We start from the raw sequence: 19,745 nt of genomic DNA, 5'->3' as shown, positions 1-19,745 counted from the left end.
TTTTGGCCTCTATCAAGTATAACTTCTGACAGAGAATTGGTGAATAAATGCTTGAAATCTAGGTGAGAAGACAGGAAAATCTGTAATCTGAAGCATTTTACCTTTATAAATGATATTATCTGACAGCCACTCACCTCCTACCTGGCCTGCCTGGCTAACTCCTACAGCAACAATAGTTTATGAGCACAACTGCATCAATCTAAGCTGGAAAAAAAGAGAGAAGGAACTTTGGGCTCAGGGTCTGAGCACTGGAATGAGAATTCCCTCTTTCTCCCTAGATCTTCAGAGGCAGGATGAGTCCTGGACTGAATTCCCCAATTCTGATTCTCCTGGCTGAGAGTCCTGATGCACTCCCCAATTCTAAAAATTCAAAGTTCATTTTTCTCACTCTGACAGAGGCAGAAAAAGCTGGGAAAAAAACCAGGGTAAGTGCAGAGCTGTCATGAATGACAGGAAAAACATCAATGACAGCCTCAGAGAGCTGCTGTTCTCAGGGCCAGGATTAAGACTGCTGTTCCCTAAGCAAATTCACTTCGTGGTTTGGCTCTCCTGAGCACTCCCTGCAGCATTCCCACCTCCAGGCTGCCCAGCCCAGGCAGGAATGAGACCCTGGGGGCTGCTCAGCCCCTGGGCAAGGAGAGCACAGTGTGCCTGGGGAGCAGGGTCCTCTCTGCCAGTCCGGATTTGCCTCCATCCAAACATCCCAGCAGGAATCCAGAGCTGCACCTCGGGAGGTCAGGTGAGAATAAAGAAAGCTGTTACATTCAGACCATTATTGTTCATGCTGCTTTGTGAATTTATTTCTTTAAATTTTCCACTTGTGCTCCTGCCAAGAGAGATCTATTAGACAGAAAGCAGCAAGAGTAAATCTTTATCATTTTGTTTCAAACTATAAAATAATTTACATCACATATTTTACTTACTTTTGTCTTTTTTGTTTGTTTTTTTTTTGAAACCACAAACATTCCAGCATCACACTGTAGGAATAAGAATAACAATAGAAAGCATAACCTTTTGCATAGTATTAAATGAACAGACAGAGTAAGTTCTTTATTTACAATTATTGTCTAGATAAAAAAATTCATAAAAACAGATGAATGAACATATATTAATAACCCCTAGTGGGATGGATTGCCAATGTACCACTGTATTGTTGTCCACAAATCTCATGCTGCTAAGTACAGTACGTAGAGAGCGAGCATTTATATATTGCAGGGAATTTTAACAAACTGATCATTTTGGTTTTTGATCCATTGTTCCCATCACAGAGAGGTCAAGCAATAAAAGAAAGGAATTGTGATGCACGACTTGTAGTTGAAAGGTCATAGCTATTCTGCTTTAAAAAAAAAAAAAAGTCTATCATTTATCATATACATAAAGCACAGTCTCTGCTCACAAAAGCCCAAGTTTTCTATGCATCTCAGTTTATATATGTTTTACTATATATACACAGAATGCAGTGTTCATTTTCTTATAACAGTTTTCAAGTCTGCGAATGGTACCTTAGGGAGGGGTACTCCTACAGGAAAAAATTCCAAAATAATTAAAAAAAAAAAAAAAACCAAAAACGGAACCGAGAAAAAACATGAAGAGTGTTGGGAAACAAAAAGGCAAACAGTCAGTGTGTTAAGATGCTGAAAAGAAACTGTTCCAGTATTAATAGCTTCTGTAGATGTTCAAGTCCAAAGCTAGAGGCTTCCCTGTAAATACAGATACCACTTCTGTCTTCTGGCCCCAGGGAGCCCATGGGCGGTGGAGTCCCCATGACAGAGCACCTTCCTGCCTGGGCTGGGGCACAGCTGGGGCTGCTGCAGGTGCCCCCGCTGCCCCGGGCACCCTGCCTGCCCCTGGGGCTGCTGCAGGTGCCCCCGCTGCCCCGGGCACCCTGCCTGCCCCAGGGCCGGGCACCAGGCACAGCCAGCAGAGCTGCCAGCCCCGAGTCCCGCAGCTGGCAAGGGAAGCTGCTCAGAGCTTTACCTGGCTGAGGGTCCTGATGCACCCTGAAAACATCAGTCTGCAGTTTGGCCATGAGTCTAAGCTTGGTTTGGAGAGTTCTGGCTTGGTTAAAAGCTGCTGGGACTGCAGAGATGCACCACTGTTATGGAGCCAACCAGAAAAAAAACACCTTAACAACTCAACGGATCGAGATGGTTGGAGGGTGTTTTTGTTCCAACAACGCCTGGCATAATCGATTGTGGAATTCCAAATGTCTTTTTGCACTGTACAGTTATGGAAAAAATCATATGCTGAAAAGTCTCCAAGCAAACTTTATATTAAATACAAAAATTAGTTATGAAAAATCTGTGATCCACAAAGTGCTTAGCATTCAAGTGGTTGACATAGCAATTGTATAAGCTCATAATTTTTTACGTTTCTAGGGCTGTTACCATCTTGAAAAATGTTTTTCGCCTTCCATACTGCAGGTTTTCAAAGCAGCTTTCTTGGGAGAAAGCTGAAGGTAAAATAATGTTATTACTCTGTTACTGCAGGAACACAAGCTTGATTTAAAAAAAAATCACACAAAGCACATCTCAATACACAATTAATAAAGATTTGTTCAGTCCTAATAGTGCAGAAATTATATTTTTCTTTTAAAAAGAAATCAAAGCAACAACCTACAGTGATTTTCATCCAAAATGCCAACAGCCCATACTTTGCAAATAATAAGGAAATAAATGCCTAAAGTACTAATTGAAAAGGATTAACACAGTATATCACAAGATTTTAACATTTCTTTTATCTCCATATAGACAAACCAAATATAACTTATTTTCAATTATAAACTCATTTAATGTCTCTCTAAAAATAGTTTCCGAAGCCATTGCTGTATGTCTGAAGAATGAAATAGCCTCCATTATTGTATGTTGCACCAAAAGGAGTTCAAGCAGATCATCAGAGGGGAGGAAGGAAAAAAAAAAGGAGAGAACCTGATCATTTTGATTTTTATTTGAAACAAAGGAAGCCTGGTTTACCTCCCTGTATATAGGATCACAATGCTACATCCAATGTGTTATATTTTGGCTTCTTTTGTTATTTACTAGCAGTATCTACATTATTAACAAAAAAAAAAAAAAAAGACCAAAATAAAAACCCAAAAAGGAAATCAGGCAGAAATCAGAGCACGGTTGTAATAAAATATCCAGGGTGCGAGAGTACAGACATTTTCAATGAGCTGAGCTGAGCCATTTTTATACTACTTCGGCAGGAAGTGCTTTCTTAACCCTACAAATAGTTAAGGATATTATCTACAGGTTTGTAAACAAATTACATTCTTTTTTAGGACATAAATAAGTTAAAATAGTCAGAGCAATTTGAGCAGAAACAAGGCAACATGCCAACAAAGAAACTTTATATATATATAACTATATATATATAGATAGATATATACATATATATAATTAATTATCTATATACTTATATGTATATATCTCTATATATAGTCTCATAAATGTTTAAGTTCCTCTGTCCAACTGGTGCAAATCTACTGTGCAAGTTAAGCTTTGCAACTTCAAAAAAGTTATTTAAATTAATCTATACAATTGAGTCCATGCCACACAAGCATTTCAAAAACTCACAGACCAGTGAATTGGATAAATAGCCTCAGAAAGAAGTCCTCTGCAGTTCCTGCTTAAGGAGGAAAAAAACAACAAAAAAAAAGAACCAAAAAGGAAATAAAAACAAACAAAAAGAGAGAAAGAAGGGCCAGCAGTGTACAGTACATTCATGCAGGAGGATTTTTTTTTGTTTTTGTTTTTCTGAAAGGGAACGGGGGGTATGTAAATCAGCCATTCATTCTTTCCCCAAAACCATCGTGATCAACAATTCATTCACTTGTCTCAGAGTGAATAAGAGTTCAAACAGCTTTTCAGCCAGCAATGTTTTTAATATATATATTTATATATCTCGGTTGCTGTGGGGTTTCTTATTTTATTTTACTTTAACTCTTTAATATTTCTTTTTTTTTGTTTGTTTTCCTTTTTGCAGTGACCTTTTCAGCTAAAGTGATGTCTCCAGGCTATGTATTGGGCTTCCTGGACTAGAAGAGGTAGCTGATTTACTTGTATCAGTTGTAAGATTGATTCCACTGTCGATAGCACTGTTGTTCTTGTTCAGCGAGGACGGTGGACTCGAGTTTTTCTTGAGAGCAGGGTCTTCTTCTAGGTCTGTGTCATCAATGAGTGGGATGTGGGGCTGGGAATCTTCTATCCTAAATTCAGGATGAGTCATAAAGTTGTGAATAGAGGTTCTAGATTCTGGTTTTTCTAAACCTTCATAGAGAGAGCTACGGAATGCCTTCACGACGCGGATCTGGGGGGAGAAAAGGAAAGGGCTGTCAGAGGGCACCTCCCCAGGGCACAGCAGGGCAGAGAACACTTGGTGAAAAATGTAGCACATGGTTAGGGCAGTGCAGGCAGCTGGAGTCCAAAGTCTCTGGATGTTATATGCATAAACGAGTGGCTCAGTTATGTGCATTTTGAATGTCTGTACCAACTGCAATATTAAAATAAACCAAGGTTTAAAGCCATCAAAGAACTGATGGGGAGGAGTGGTTAAAGAAAGCCAAGGTCCACTCGTGTGGTACATCCCTAGTAAAAGACAAGCCATGTTAATTGTAATGCAAATGTCAAACCATGCATGTTGATAGATTTTTTTTTTTGTTTTTGCAGTGAGTAAGTAGAAAGGCTTTTTTTAAATTAAAAAGTCTCTTTTGTATTGTTGTTAAAAAAACCATTACACATAACATATCACACTTCACAAACAGAAAAGCACGGAACACGGACACGGTTGGATGGGTACGTATGAGACACACACAGGAGCCAAGTGTAAAAACTAGAATATCAATGTTTTAAAGCAAAATCTAAATGGATGCAGCCAAGAGCACAAAAAGCCAAGCAGACAAAATACTAAGCGCAATCATGCTACCACAGGGGGAAAAAAAAAAAATCACAGTTACCACATGAACAGAGATAACTTGCACACAACAACTACACTTGGAAGCCTGGATAATGTGAACATAGTATCGTTGAACCAACTTTTATTTGTCCTTCATGCAGATGTGAGGTAAACACTCGAGTATAGACCCACTGTTCTAGCCATTCAGCTTGTTAATAAATAGAAGAACATGTAATAAAATGATGGGTTGGTTGTTGGGTTGAATTGAGTCCCATTGTTAACAGCGAGCTGTTTGCATTTGGTGTCTCAGTCGTGCAGTTAAATGCTGAAAGCCACATGATTTATGCCATTTATGCAGTCTTTAAAGCAGGTCAGTGACCTGGGCCAGGGGCCACCTAATGCCAGAAAGCACCTGGCAGGAAGAACAGAGGTGAAAATCAACTCAAGACTCAGCCCAGCGATTCTCAGGGATGGTGCCCACCGTTTTCCCAGTAGGAAATGGGAGGAGCAGAGCGAGGAGTGGGAATGCTACATCCTCTGTGGGTGGGCAAAGGGAGGGATGCTCTCTAGTCCCAGGGACCTACCAGTTCTCAAAAGAAGTGAAGGGTTGTGCTGGGTTACTGCTGAAAAAAACAGAACTTTTTGGAAGGGGGTGGAGGGGCAGAGAGGAAAAAACAGAATGGCAAAACGTGATCTGTTGGCAAATGTTTCATGACTAAGTATGAGTTCTATCCCTCTACTTCCATGTAGTCCATGAGCAAACCTTGAGCATTTCTCAGGGGGGAGACTAAAACACAGGCAGAGGCAGAAAAGGTGCAAGCAGGTACTGTGAAAGCTTCTCCACACACGTTTGAAATGGTTTGGTGGTTGGCATGTGGATCTTTTTACATGTAAATATGCTGCACATTGTTGGTTGGCCTGATACACCACTGCTTTGGAAAGCTTTAATTCCTCTTTGCCTTGGCAGACTGCACTTCAGTAATGGCACAGGGCCACAGGGTCAGCTGTGGGTCCAGCTGATCCCATGCTTGGAGCTGGCCAAGCTGTACAGAATTTCAGCACGTTTGAGCAGGAGGCTGACTTGGTTTGGTTTTGGTGTTTTTCTCTTTGATCTCGGTTCTTTTCTATGCTCTCTAAATTTGGATATTTGTCATATTTTAAAATCTTAACAGCTGAAGTCCTGCCATGTTCAGATCATTGGGTCAGCCCAAATATTCTCCCTTCCCTCCACAGGTACATTTGGTAACAGCAGGGCACAGTACAAAAAGTAGTTCAGGTGACTGTTTATGCTCCAGGTAAGAGATTTGAGTGGCACAGGATGGCTCAGCCAGACCTTGGGGTGGGAGAACATGTTAGGTTGGCAGAGGTGCAAGAGGGATTGTCTTGGACCAAAAAAAATCAACAAATAAATTTCACCCTCTGCAGTCACACAGTGCACCTAAGAGAGCTCCTGGAATTAAAAACCAGGGGTTTGTGAGAGCTGAATCTGAGCCGTGTGAAGGCTCTGTAGATCAACAGAGTGGGGTAAGGGATTTCTCTGCATTGCTAAAGCCAGAAAAGGTGACAAATCCCTTCACTACCTGTACCCTTCTAATTTGTTATTTCAAGTGCAGAGTAATTAGTCTAAATGAGGAAAAAAATGGTATGCCTGTTGAGGCAGCCTTAAAACCACATTCCCATATTGCCCTAGTTTAAATCAGGAAGCTTTTTGTACCGTGGGTACTTTATAGTATGGGCTGATGAGGTGACATTTCTGCAAACCTCCCCGTTATTTCTGCTTTCTAAACACAAATACCAGTCACCTCTTCAGCCTCAGCTGGATGCTAGGGCTTATCAATTAACAAGGTAATTCTATTATCTTGGGAACAGCCACTCCTTATGGCACAGACTTCAGTTCTATTTGCCAGCTGGATCTTCATGGTGAAGGTAATTTTTTACTTAAATAAAAGGGTTTGATATTATCCTGAACAGATCCAGCAGAATCCAAAGAAAGGAAAGCTTTTCTTCATCACACAAACTGTATTTAAGTCTGCAAGATTTAGCAGGGCAGGAACTGATGTCAATTTGTGAGCTCCAGGTCCCACAGTTGGGAAAGCATCTGTATTGCTTTAATACCAACATTTGGCATCTCTTTTGGATTTAATTCCATAGTCAATCTAGGGAAAACTGCAGATTCCAGCTGTGTTTGACAAGCAGCCCTGCAAACATGCCAGCCATGACCTGGATTTGGGGCTCTGCAGTGACACTGAATTAATTAATTAATGAGCCATTGCAGGGGAGCAATAATGACTTTGAGCTGCTTGGTCTGAAGATAGAACATCAGCCTCTCACTTTGGGTGAAGGTGTGTGCCAAAATTTTTGGCCTGGAGTGTTTGGGTCTTGCAAGAACATTGAGATGTTTCTAGAATGGCTTCTGCTTGTTCACACTGGTTTGCACTGGAAATATTAGCTCAGAACTGATGTAGCTCTGCTGACACCTGAGGTAATTCACCTTCTGAAGGCAATGGGAATGGAAGGGCCAAACTGGGCGAGTCCCTCAAGCTGACAATAAATCAAATTAGATTTCTAAAGAGTTTTCTTCACAAGGGAGCTGTAGAAGCCCATAATTTCACTTAAAGTCTCTCTACAGAGATGTATATTAGCTTTCCATTGATTTTTCATTTTAGAAGAAACTCCCTCCTCAACTTAAAATCTTGCATACTGAGCTTGGCATCCAGAAGAAAACTTTTTTTTAATGTCACACATCATTCAGTGACAGAATATCTGCATTGCAATAAAATTCAAAATCTTCTTCAAAGCCTGTCCCCCAGTGGATCAAATTATTGCTTGCAGGGACAAAACTTAGTGGAAACAAAGGCAGAGGGTTTGTTGCATATAAAAGTGGCATTTTAGTTTCTCTACCATAGTACTACAATATTTAATCTACCTCAGTGACAGAAATTCTGCATTGCAATAAAATTCAAAATCTCCTTCAAAGCCTGTCCCCCAGTGGATCAAATTATTGCTTGCAGGGACAAAACTTAGTGGAAACAAAGGCAGAGGGTTTGTTGCATATAAAGGGGGCATTTTAATTTCTCTACCATAATACTACAATATTCCATCTATCTATCTATTATAGCTGATCCAACTCCCAGATTTAAAAATATTATTTACCCAGAGTTACATGGCCCAACAGCAACAAATTCATTTGTACATGCTTAAATTCAAGATTTGAGGTAATATCTGGTGTAAAAATGTTTGGGGGCTCTGCTGAAACAAAGCCCAGCCAGTTTTGGGGTTTTTTTGACGATAAAATAAAGCAGATGAACTTGGGATGTTGTTATGGCTGTAAAAGCATGGAAAAGCAGGGACATCCATGATGGATAGAACCTGGGAAGTGTTGGTTTAGTATGAACTATGTAGAGTTCATGTAATGGTGTTTCTTTATGAGACTGACAATGCCAAGGGAAGACAAACAGTGAGATACAGCTCCCTTTTCTCACAGTAATGGAGACAACAAAAAAAAATGAACTGCTTTTAACAAAAGACTGCGGGGACAACACTTCAGGACATTTTTGACATTGCTATAAGTTTCCACTTCTTTCTTCTCTGGAGCTGTAACAGAAAAAAACTCTTCAGCTTCATCCCACCTTGAAAGTCAGATTTATTATACTGCATCAGGCAAGAAAAAAATAAAAAACAAAACCAAAAAAGAAATAGAATTTTAGATACTACAATTTTTTTTCCCATCAGAAGAAAAAGGTGATATTCAGAATGTCAGTCCTAAGTACAACCATCTAGGCAAAATCTGCAAAGCCTGGTGAGCACCAAGAGCTGTGTTCTGGTTGGTAGTGTGTGGGCTTATACTCGAATGTTTACCTGGCTTCATCTAAGCCAAGTATCTGGAGTTTGGTTCACATTCATTTCAGGCTCAAGGTTAAAGACTCACAACCTCTTTTTATTTCACTCTCTCCTGCTGAACCCTTTTGTCCAATGTTCTCTAGCCCTCTGGGAAAACAAACACATTTAATATTCAGACAGTAGAGAGTAGGGCACTGCAACAGCAAATAAATTCAATACTGAAAGGTCAGTAAGGTGATTAGTATAAAATTGTAAACAAGAGGTCAATTTTGCAAAGAGATGCCAACTCTTAGGTGTAACTGAGACTATTCTAGGTCAAGACTAAACTGTACAAAGGTAAAGGAGATTGGTGAAGGACTACTGCATATGGAAAGCTTTGAAATAGAAAACATCTTCAGTATACTGGGATTTCTTTTTGAATCTTCTCAGTTTTAGGTGAGTAAAATCAGATTAGGCCTCCACAGGAGATGCTGCTTGAATTGGGGTCACCTGTAAATGTTGTGCCTCATATATTCTGGGGAATAGGATGTAGAAGTTGAGCAAATTCAAATATAAAGTTAAAAAAACATGTATAAAACTTAGAAATTCTAGTTTTCTGCTTTAACAAGTGAAACAGATGCATAACATTATCTGTGCTCTATTCCCACATAAAGATGCAGCAAATCCTGCAAGTGCTGCTCAAAATTCAAACCACAGGCAGCAAGGAAAGCAGAGCACCCACACAGGCCTGGTTCTCATTTCCAAAATTGCTGAATTCCACTGTATTTTAGAGCAAAAAGCAGAGCCCTGTGCAGGGCTTCCACTGCTCTGCAGCAGGATTGCTGCAAAATTATGGAGTTGAACATTTTTGTATCAGATTTAAATAACTCACACATGCCTCTAAAAGAACCTGTTTGTGCATTAGGATCTAACACTTCCTGCCATGGCACATCTACACTTGAGGGCTTGGGTTTATATTTAGGCTCTGAATCTGCTTAATTATCCTTCAGGGAGGAGATCCAGGAGTTGATTTTGACTTTTTTGCATATCCCAGGAGGGTTTTGTCAAACCTTGGTCACAGCCAGTGGGAAGTCCTAGGCTTTAGTATGGAACCCCAGTCTCTGGTTCAATGGTGCAGCTTTTAGAAACATAATTTTAGCTGTGGGTTTGATTGAAGTTCTGCTTGTTCCATTTCCTCCTGTGATGGTTAAACCTTCCTGTACAGAAATTGCCCACTGGGCTTGGTCTGTGATCTGAATGTAAATTGATACTGGAGCAAGCAGCAATCTTTGCCTCAACATTTATTAAAATAGATGATTTCGTTAAAAGAAATGAGTTCCCATTTTTCTTCATGAAAAAATTCCATCCAAACAAGTTTTAACTCTGAATTCTGAATTATTTTCCTTCACAGAAAATTAAATATGTGAGAAATATAAAAGCCCTTCATACACAAGAGCTGGCAAACAGTTAAATGGACTCTTTAGAATGCTCTCTTGGGAAATGGGCTGTGAGAGCCACTGGAGCTGAGCTTGCTGAGTGCCTCACGTGGTGTGACACCATTTGCAGATGCTCCTGGCCTCAGCAAAGCCCTGGGTGACACCTCCACCTTTGCCTCAACATTTATTAAAATAGATGATCTCTTTAAAAGAAATTGGTTCCCATTTCTTCTTCATGAAAAAATTCCATCCCAACAAGACTTTGCCTCAAGTTTTAACTCTGAATTCTGAATTATTTCCTGTCCACGACAGTTCCTGCCCTCGTGCCACCCCAGCAAATACTGAGTGTTCTACACAGGACACGTTCCTGGCACACATGAGAACCATTATTTGACTAAAAAGGAATGGGAAAGGTTCTTGCCCAGCAAGTGAAGCCCCAGTTCTGGAGGCTTTGGTCCTTCCAAGTGAGGCAGAGCACAAATCCAGCCTTAAGGGTGCTCTGCTCCTGCACCAAGACACTTCTTAAAAACCAACCAATCAACCAGACAGAAAAATAAGCCAGAAAAAACCTTCTGGGATTTGTATACAAATATCTCTGAGAGCATTTTGTGGTTGATTGGTGAGGTTTTAAGTGCTGGTATAAAATTTGGAGTCCTGACTCTGTTTTCTCCTGTCTCACCATACAGGTGGGTCATTGGAGGCCACTGCTGCTGGGGTTCATGTAGGAAAAAGTTTCAAGTGATTGCTTTAAATATTCACTCCTAAAACCTCTGACAAGATAATTCTGATCAGAACCAAGACAAAGGAATTCTGGGAGGTCTCTTTTGCTGGGGTTTGGTTTGGTTTGTTTGTTGTTTCCCCAATGCTTCCTAAACTTAAAAATTAGAATATTTTCTGAAAGAAAGGAGAGATTTGTTTCAGGGACCTGCAGTTCCTGACTGATTCCACTTGGGAAGAGTATGAGCTCCAAATGAGAATGAGGGGAAGAGCAAGTACTAAGAAATATTAAATGTGTGTCTGTCTTGGGAAATCTGCAACTATGTCCTTGTGCAAGGGTTATTACCTATTGCTACCATGAGCATCTGAAACCAGGAATACACAGAGTAGGATAAAGACTTGTTTACTTTGTGTACAGTTAGATATTCTCACCCTCTACCTAACTAAAAAATCTAGTGGTAAAGATTTTAATCACATACTCAGTTTTAAGCACAAGATAATTTTTGGTGTTACTAATTCTGAGCTTCAAAAGGAAAAAAAAAAAAAAAGATGTTTCACTTCCCCAAGGTTCTGGGTTTCTTCCCCCCAAATAAAACATAGAAAGAAATGTATAAAAAACATAAATCCACCAAGGTTGTACCTGAACCCACCCTTAACTCTGCAGTAGCACAGCTTTCAAATGATGGAAATTTGTGAGTGTAAATCTGTCTGAGAAGATCTGAGACCACCTTGCTTAGCATACCCATGTTTTCATTTTCAGCAGCTTAAAGGTCTGCATATTAAACAGGTGCACATATTTAGTGTGCATTTCAATGAAAATCATCATTTTATCAGAATAAACAAAATGCCATGTTTTAATTTGCAGGAATTTTTGCTCTTTTTAAAGCTGCAATGTCTTTCAAACAAGATAAGAGACTCACAGACCTCACTGTCATCCATCAATGGTGACATACAAAAATTTGTAATTTGTTATTACAAATAACACCCTGATGGCTCACTAGGGAAACTTTAATATTGTATTAAATATTCGCTTGTACAAACTGCTTTTAATTAAGGGATTCCACAGCTCTGAATGGGCCATATTTGTAAATTGCTGCTAATTACATGTAATAACTTGCTGACCTGTTTCACAAACCACTCTAGGGGTGGATGCATTCCACAGGCAGATTTCTCTTTAGCAAGCACTAAGCTTTGAATCAAACATGAATTTGCCCAAAAATACCAGAAAAACTTTCCATTAAAAAAAAAATCCAAAATTTTACTATAAACCTGCAGGAGACAGCTCACAGATTGGCAAGGTGACACAATGAACTTTATATTAAAAATTAGTAACAAAATTAGTAAAGAGTTTCATAAATGCTCTGTTAAATTAGACTGACATATCAATACAGCATCATGTGATTCCTATTTTTTTAATTAAGCATTTATTGATATCAGACCCTCTCCACTTTGGGCTCCCAAAATGCCACCTGAAATATCCCAATTGTTGCAACATCCTGAGCAAGTTTCAAGAACTAGACCCTGTTTCCTTCCTATACTCTCAAGGTTTTCCCTTGGTACTCCCCATAAGATATTTACATGTATTTTTAACAATCCTGAAGACTGGGAAAGGCTTCAAAATCAGAAGAACAACTTTCCCATTATTCCCTTCCACCCCATAGGAAGAAGAAAATGGGGTTTGAGCTGTTCTGGGGAAAGCAGCCAGTCCTGTGTGCCCACACACATTCTAAGCACAGAGATGGAGAGCATTTTGCAACTGGGATTTCCTCAAATAATGCCAATTCACAAAACCATCCCCCATTTCTATGAAATTTGTATTAGGAAAATTTTTCCAGGTTCTTGATTTTGAGCAACCCACTGTAAATACCCCATTTAAAAATAAAAACATTGGAGGTTTTACTTGATGGGGTTTTTCCACTGCCATTCATAAATTTGTGTCTTTGTATGAATAAATCAAAAGTGTCCCTAAGTGTTACAATTTCTGATTTAATACCAGCAGACATTCTGCTGTGGTAATAAAACACCAACAGTCCAGAATAAGCACTTTAAAATCCCAATCTCTAATTGCCCTCTGCCATTGAGATCCTTATCTCTGGGAAGTTTAACAAATCAATCAGTGGCTTTTATTTTAGTGAAGAAACGTGGCTGTAACCACGAGGAGCTCTGGACACCTGTTTTATTTCTCCAAATGAAAGGTGACAAAGGCTGGAGCAGATTCTGCTCTCTCCTATTAATTAACTTCAGCCCATAAACGAGTGAGGCCCTTGTTAAGACACAATAACACTCAATTCTTGCTTTGCTGCAGTGGGGAGTAGAGAGGGAAGATAAATTGTCTATTTAAATTTTATTAGATCTTTCCTCCCAAAGTGCTGGCTGCAGCATGTGAAGGGAACATTTAGCACAGCACGAGCTGCTCCCAGTTTCCTGCTCAAATGGAGAAATTCTATCCCAGGCAATCATTCCCTGGATGAAAAGCTGCTTTGGGATTTGGGGGTTTTGTGCCCTGCTCAGTGTGGGAATGAGGGAACCAGGGCTCAGGAATCTCCATGGCTTCACTTCCCCTGATCCTGGTCCTCATCCTCATCCTGCCCTGGAATAGTTGGGGTTGTTGGGGTGAAACTTCCCAAGACAAAAATAGGAAAATATAGAAAAATCTCCAAGAAGCAACTGCCAAAGTTGGAACCTAAATAGCTTCAGCAAAAATGAAATTTCCCCTTTAAATCCAACAAAACTTCTGCTCTGCTCTTGCATGAAAACACTTTAAAAACCAACCAACCAATCAACCAGACATGAAAAAAGCAAAAAATACCCTTCAGAGACGTGTCTGATGGACAAATACTTCTGAGACTATTTGTGATTGTTCGATAAGATTTTAATTGCTGCTATAAAAGTCATGTCTGAATGTTTGGTGTGCAGATACTGAGGGGGTTTGCACTCAAACAGGATGGAAAGGTCAAACTTCCTTTTTCCTGCAGGAGTTCTGGAATTTTCCCCCCTTTTCTTGTCTGCCTTTTCTCTGCCTTCCCTTTCTCTGTTGGCCGGACAGATAAGAGCAGTTTCTTCTCTGTTTGGCCAACTACTAAAACCTGCATAAGGAATATACCCAATTATCTTCTGAAGTGTGTGACAGGCATGTAAACTGAGTTCTACACATCTAAATATTCTTTTAATGCTGTAATAAAAGAGCTGTTCACAGTCCTGAATAAATAAAGATCTAGAAACAGAGTTAGCTCTTTCTGAGCAACTGGAATTTTTCTGTTACTGAAGCCCTTCCTTATCAGCTGCCTCAAAGATTTTTCATTCACTTCAAGACTTCTTCAGTAGATATTTTGCATCTTAAACCAAAATGTGTCAGGATATTAGGATTCAGAAACCTGTTTCTTCTAAAAAAATTAGTTACCTCACCAATCTTGTTGTTTCAATGCTGTCCTATAACTTGTCTAGGTCCCTCCTGCTTCAGTGCTTTCCTGCCACTGAATTTAGAGATAAAAAATCTACATCTAAATAAGACAGAGATAATAAATCTAAATAAGATAGAATAAATCTAAAGGTAAATAAGACAGAGAAAATAAATCTAAATCTAACTAGGATAGAGAGAAGAAAGCTAAAGCTAAATAAGACAGAGATAATATATTTAAAACAATATCTATATATTTACTATATCTAAACCTATATCTATATATCTAATATATCTAAAATATATCTAAGATAGAGAGAACAAACTTAAAGAAGTCTTTCATCTTTCATGCAAAGTTTAAGCCTGGCATCATAAACTAGATTTCCTCTTTCTTGTTCCTTCATTTCCATGTCTTTCCTGGACTAGTACAGGGAGTCTTCCTGGTGGAATGGTATCACAGACATTTTATGAAAAATCTTTTCTTTAGGATTTTTTTCCCTGAGAAGCTGAGAGACCTCAGGAACAAAATGTAAACAATGATTATCTGCTGCTGTGGAATGCAACAGGTGCATCTGGGATTGGGCTCATGTTGGTTGTTTCTAATTAATGGCCAATCACAGTCAGATGGCTCAGACAGAGAGTCTGAGACACAAACCTTTGTTACCATTCTTCCCTATTCTATTCTTAGCCAGCTTTCTGAGGAAAATCTTTCTTTTATTCTTTTAGTATAGTTTTAATATAATATATATGGTAAAATAATAAATCAGCCTTCTGAAACCTGGAGTCAGATCCTCGTCCCTTCCCTCATCCTCAGACCCCTGTGAGCACGGTCACAGAACACTCTGATACCTGAAAAGCTTCAGAATCATTAAAAGTCTGTATTTTAGAAACAGTAGAAACTAAAACCTGTCAGGGAGCCCACAAATAAAATTAAAATCTCCTCACAATAAAAAATAACCCTAAAATTCCTGTCCCTACTGTGAGTTAGCAAAGAGACGAAGAGAGAGCAACTCCTGGGGAGCATCTACTGTACACAAAGCAACCATGTCACGGGGTTTGGAGCTGGGTGAGGTGGGAGCAGAGCCTGGGGAGGGGCACAGGAGCTGAGTCTGAGGCGACTCTGGCTAAGTTGGCATCTCTGAGGGTCGGGTGCAGTAAGAATTCACACTCACGCCCAGCCGCAGCAGCAGAGGTGCTGGTAGGAGAGGAAAGAGCATTGGATAACGATACGTGACTAGGGCTAGAAATATTGGTTACATCCTGGGTCTGGCTTGTGACGGAGGACTGTCTCCTGAGAGCCCCCTGAAAGGAAGTGCCACTCTTGAAAGTATTGACTACTTCGATCTGTAACGGAGGAAAGAACGAGACAAGTTGCTTAAAGTATGGACACAGTTGCATAAGTGACAGGAATAATCATGAAAAACAACAAATCAACCGTGCGCGCGCTTCTACTCCAGCTGGGATCCAGGTGCCCCCTTTGCAGGGTGTTTAGAAAGGATTCAAATTTTCTGTCTGGATAAAATGAGGCAGCTCTGTAGGAGGCAGTGGAGCTGCATCACTTTAAACAAGTAGAAGATTTGAAATAACAGGGGTTTTTTTAAAGTTTAAACCGCTTTTTTTAGAAGTAAATAAAATCAGCTGGAAGACTTGATGTAACTAATCTCCACTCTTTTTTTTCCTACTGAGATTCAAATTATGCTGTTATGTCTCTCCAGGGGGAGAAAAATTCAGTCACTCAGTTGGAATTTGGGGGATGGGGTTGGGGATGACACTCAAGCAAAACAGAAAAACTTTAAAATTCAATATATGACTCTATTTTGTCTACAAACCCAGGGTTGTCAGTACACTAGTTTGATAAAATAATTCTTCCACTATTTTATCTGACTTTTTCTGTAATGAAAGTTTGTAAAAATTTAGCATTGTGATAAAGAACATTGGGATTTTGTAACTGGAGATTTAAAAGTATTAATATTTTATCTTTATACGGAGCACTTAAATGCACCTAGAAAATGATGTGGAACTGGATTGACTATTGCAGAAAAAACATGACAATTTTCCACTTATTTTTCTTATTTTCATATTCCTGCTGTATTCCCTGTTTGACAAACCCATTCTGAGCACATTTTCCTCCCACCACAGAGGAGGAGTTAAAAACAGAGCTGAGTATTTCAAGGCATCCTTTGGCACCAGTAAAAACCCATAAAAAGCAGGCTCTGGGTACAGAGGGAAAGCCAGGAGTAAATCCCACAAATCCCTGCACCCCAAAATGTCCTTTGTGTTGCATCAGTGCAACCACAACAGACAAAGCAGTGGAATATCCACGGGAGGAATTCAACCAACCACTTGTTTGAAGTAACCCACTGGTACCAGACCATGCCACCCACATTTCTGCAGATTCCCAGCCTAGAAAGAGGTAAATTGGTGGCATTTTTATCAATTTAAACAGCACACATCTTGGTGAAAACCTTCCTAAATTTTCCAAGTGGGAAGCACTAGAATGAATTTATGATTTTCTGCTGTGGTCAGAGTTATGAATAAACCAATTTGTATATTTAATAATACGGATGTTTTCCCTCCCTTAATCTTGTCTTTGGCAATCATCATTTATTTTCCTGTGTGTTTTTATGGGAATAATCAACCACAGCCAGCTGGAAAAGGGATGCCATGTTACTGCTGTGCAATTATCACAGTGAATTTTCCTCCACAAAGCCCAGGTTTGCTCTGTCTGAGCCCTGGTGCCATTTCTCTGTGCACACCCAGGGCTGGGCAGTGTTCAGCAGTCCCCACAAGGTTGGAGAGCTTTGGTTTTGGCAGCAGAATTACATGTCCAGTGCAAATCTCACAGGGAATCCGAGGTAAATCACAGCAAATAAAATGTGAGGTGAGTTTGCACGTGGGGCAGGGCACGAGGGGATCCTCAGCTCAGGCTCATGGAAACTCCACATGGCTCAAACCGCTGGTGACGTGGCACAGTAAATACTCACCTGGAATGCTCTACAAAAGTGGAATTAAATACAGATCTTGGCTCCTCAGGGTCTAACCCAGGTGACAGAGCACTCTTCAAGAGAGACCATTCAAAAAAGACTCTAAAGACTCTCACTGAGGGCATGAAATGAGTATTTCTGTGCTAAACCCTGAGATGGGCAAAAGCCTTCCTGACAAACTGAGAGCCTTTGGTACCAGAGTGAAAAGATGAGGGGAGATCTGTATTTAATGGTTTCTTCAGAGAAGAAGAATTACAGCCATGTAATTTGCTTTTCTCCTGAAGAAATGAACTCCAGCTGTTCATGGATATAATTCCTGGTGGGAGGATGACAACCTCCCCAGAATCCTAAAACTGAACATACAGGGCTGTGCTCTGCCTGAAGCCAAGGCAGAAGAGAAGAACTTGGCCCAAAAGTTTATCTTCTCCAAGCAGAAAATAACAAAGAAGAAAAGAGCTCATGGAAATAAATAGTGGATTTTGAATTAAGATGGAACCTTTTCATGACAAAGGAATGCATTTATTTAGAACAATTCAAGCTGCTAAAGAGGAGAAAGGAAATAAAAATTCATAAGTTTAAAAAATTTCCAACACAATATAAGATGCAATCATGTTTTGATTACAGGACTTCAGGTAGAGAAAAGTACTGTCCTACATTTGAAGTTTATCCATAAGGTTGATATTTTCCACAGATGTCTCATTTTTCTCTATGTTCTATACACTAGAAAATCCAATTTTTTAGGTGTCTACAGCAAATAAAAATATCAGTGATTAGCAATTAAAAAAAAAATCTGATAGTAGCAGAATAGTCCTGGCAGAACAGATACTTCTTCCTGATTTTTAACACAGAACAGATTTTCAGAAGCATTTCTGTTGTCATTTATGTGAGTAGGACACAGGTATCATTCCCCTAAACTCCAAGCAGGATATTAATTTAAAAATTTTTAAAAAAAGTAAAAAAAGTAAAAAATGAAAAGCCACCTTTCCGTAAGAAACACAACAGTTTCCATTCCACTAACATGGGGCTACCATGATGTTTTCTATATTAAAAGCTACATGGAAACCATAAAATGAGGTGCTGGCATTTTATCCAACTTCAGAACGTCTTGCCAGGAGGGACCTTCACTGCTGTAAGGTCTGAATTGGTTCAAAAGGAAAGTTTTCATGTTTTCTACATGAGAAATGAAGGGTGAAAAATGCAGTCCAGCACCTCTGTGTGGTTTTTAGCATCTGAAAAGGAACAATCTTTAAGCAGCAGTTACCCTGTCACCTGTATTTTTTTCAGGTTTTCCTTTTATTCTCAGAACATTCCAGGCAGTTGTTTCCCACCTGGGGCAAATAAAGCAAACTGAATTTCAGGAATGAATGAAGCAGAAGAGGAAAGAATCAGGCTGGGGGTGTAAAATTCTGACAAACATAAGAAGTTTTTGAATCTCCAGTTTAGAATGTTTCCATTCTCAGATGTGAGGGAATTGGAGAATCTTTCAATACACAATCAAAAGAGGTGAGATGAGTATTTTTTTCTGTTTTTTTACTCAGATTATGAAGTCTGGCCTCAAGGTGAACTTGGTGAACTTCCCAAAGGCTGTTAGACCTGCCAAGAAGGTGTGATCACTCTTGTCTTCCTTCAGAAGGAAGAATTTCTGAGGAAGGCAACAAAAACTTGGGAAAAATGCAGAAAACTGTTGGAAACTCCTCTCTGTATGCAATTTTAGATCCTCCTCAAACTTGCATCTCTAAGATAAACCATTTGTGAAGCTTCACCACTCAGTGGCCATCTGAGAGAACTTTCCAGGAAGGAAACTCTTCCATTCAGAGAAGGGGAGCACACATCCTTACAGAGATTCCCTATTGGATATTTATCAGAGATTCCTTATTGGATATTTATCAGACAACAAAAAATTTAAATGAACAAAAGGAGGCCAAAAAAGAGCATCAGAAGTTGATAGCCAGTCTCTGGCCTAGTTATGTGCATTTTTCATACATCTTTCTTTCAAAGATGCATGTCTTCACAGAAACAGAAAATTCCCATGGAAACTCCTCCTCTGGTGCCTTGGGTTTACCCTCTGTTGGAGAGAGGATGAAGATGAAAAATCTCTTTATCACTGCAAAATCTCTTGTCAGTTTGGATGGGTTTCAAAGGGAGCACTCCAAGGAAGAAGGGTTGGTTGTCTGAAAACAACACCCAGCCTGTTGTGGGTTCTTTGTTTCAGCAGTGAAGGCTTTGCTGGGAGCTGGGCCCACCTGTCCAAGAGTGACTGAAGAGAAAATAAGGACAAATAATCCAATTTACAGCACAAGTGTGGAAACTGGTGTCAGGATTGAATGACCAAGCTGGTCCTGAGCTTCCAGAGTTCCATCCTAGTCTGCCATCCTCAGGGATATAAAACCAGGGGATTATAATGAGGCTCTGCCTTCTTCCTCCACGTCTCCAGGAGTGCATCAGACAGCAGAGGATTCCTGCAAATCCTCCCAGGGATGCTAAAGACATCCCAATCTT

The 19,745-nt window shown here is 39.7% G+C and overlaps 1 protein-coding gene across 5 annotated transcripts in view; it reads right to left on the bottom strand.

Moving 5' to 3' along the window:
- Positions 1-772: 772 nt before the first annotated feature.
- ATP2B2 (ATPase plasma membrane Ca2+ transporting 2) overlaps positions 773-19,745 on the bottom strand; it is a 402,969-nt gene continuing 383,996 nt past the window's right edge. For 3 of the 5 annotated variants that reach the window (XM_064723726.1, XM_064723727.1, XM_064723731.1), the window contains one exon: positions 773-4,308. In XM_064723726.1, coding sequence (XP_064579796.1) covers positions 3,997-4,308 — 312 coding nt within the window. In that variant the 3' untranslated portion in view covers positions 773-3,996. Of the gene's footprint in view, positions 4,309-8,824; positions 8,881-15,434; positions 15,607-19,745 lie in introns of all 5 variants that reach the window. The other 2 variants (XM_064723730.1, XM_064723729.1) reach the window with 2 other exon arrangements.

Source organism: Zonotrichia leucophrys, chromosome 12 (assembly GCF_028769735.1).
Source record: "Zonotrichia leucophrys gambelii isolate GWCS_2022_RI chromosome 12, RI_Zleu_2.0, whole genome shotgun sequence".
Lineage (NCBI taxonomy): Eukaryota > Metazoa > Chordata > Aves > Passeriformes > Passerellidae > Zonotrichia > Zonotrichia leucophrys.
Note: the sequence above shows the minus strand (reverse complement) of the source record. Positions and strands in the feature narration are given on the sequence as shown.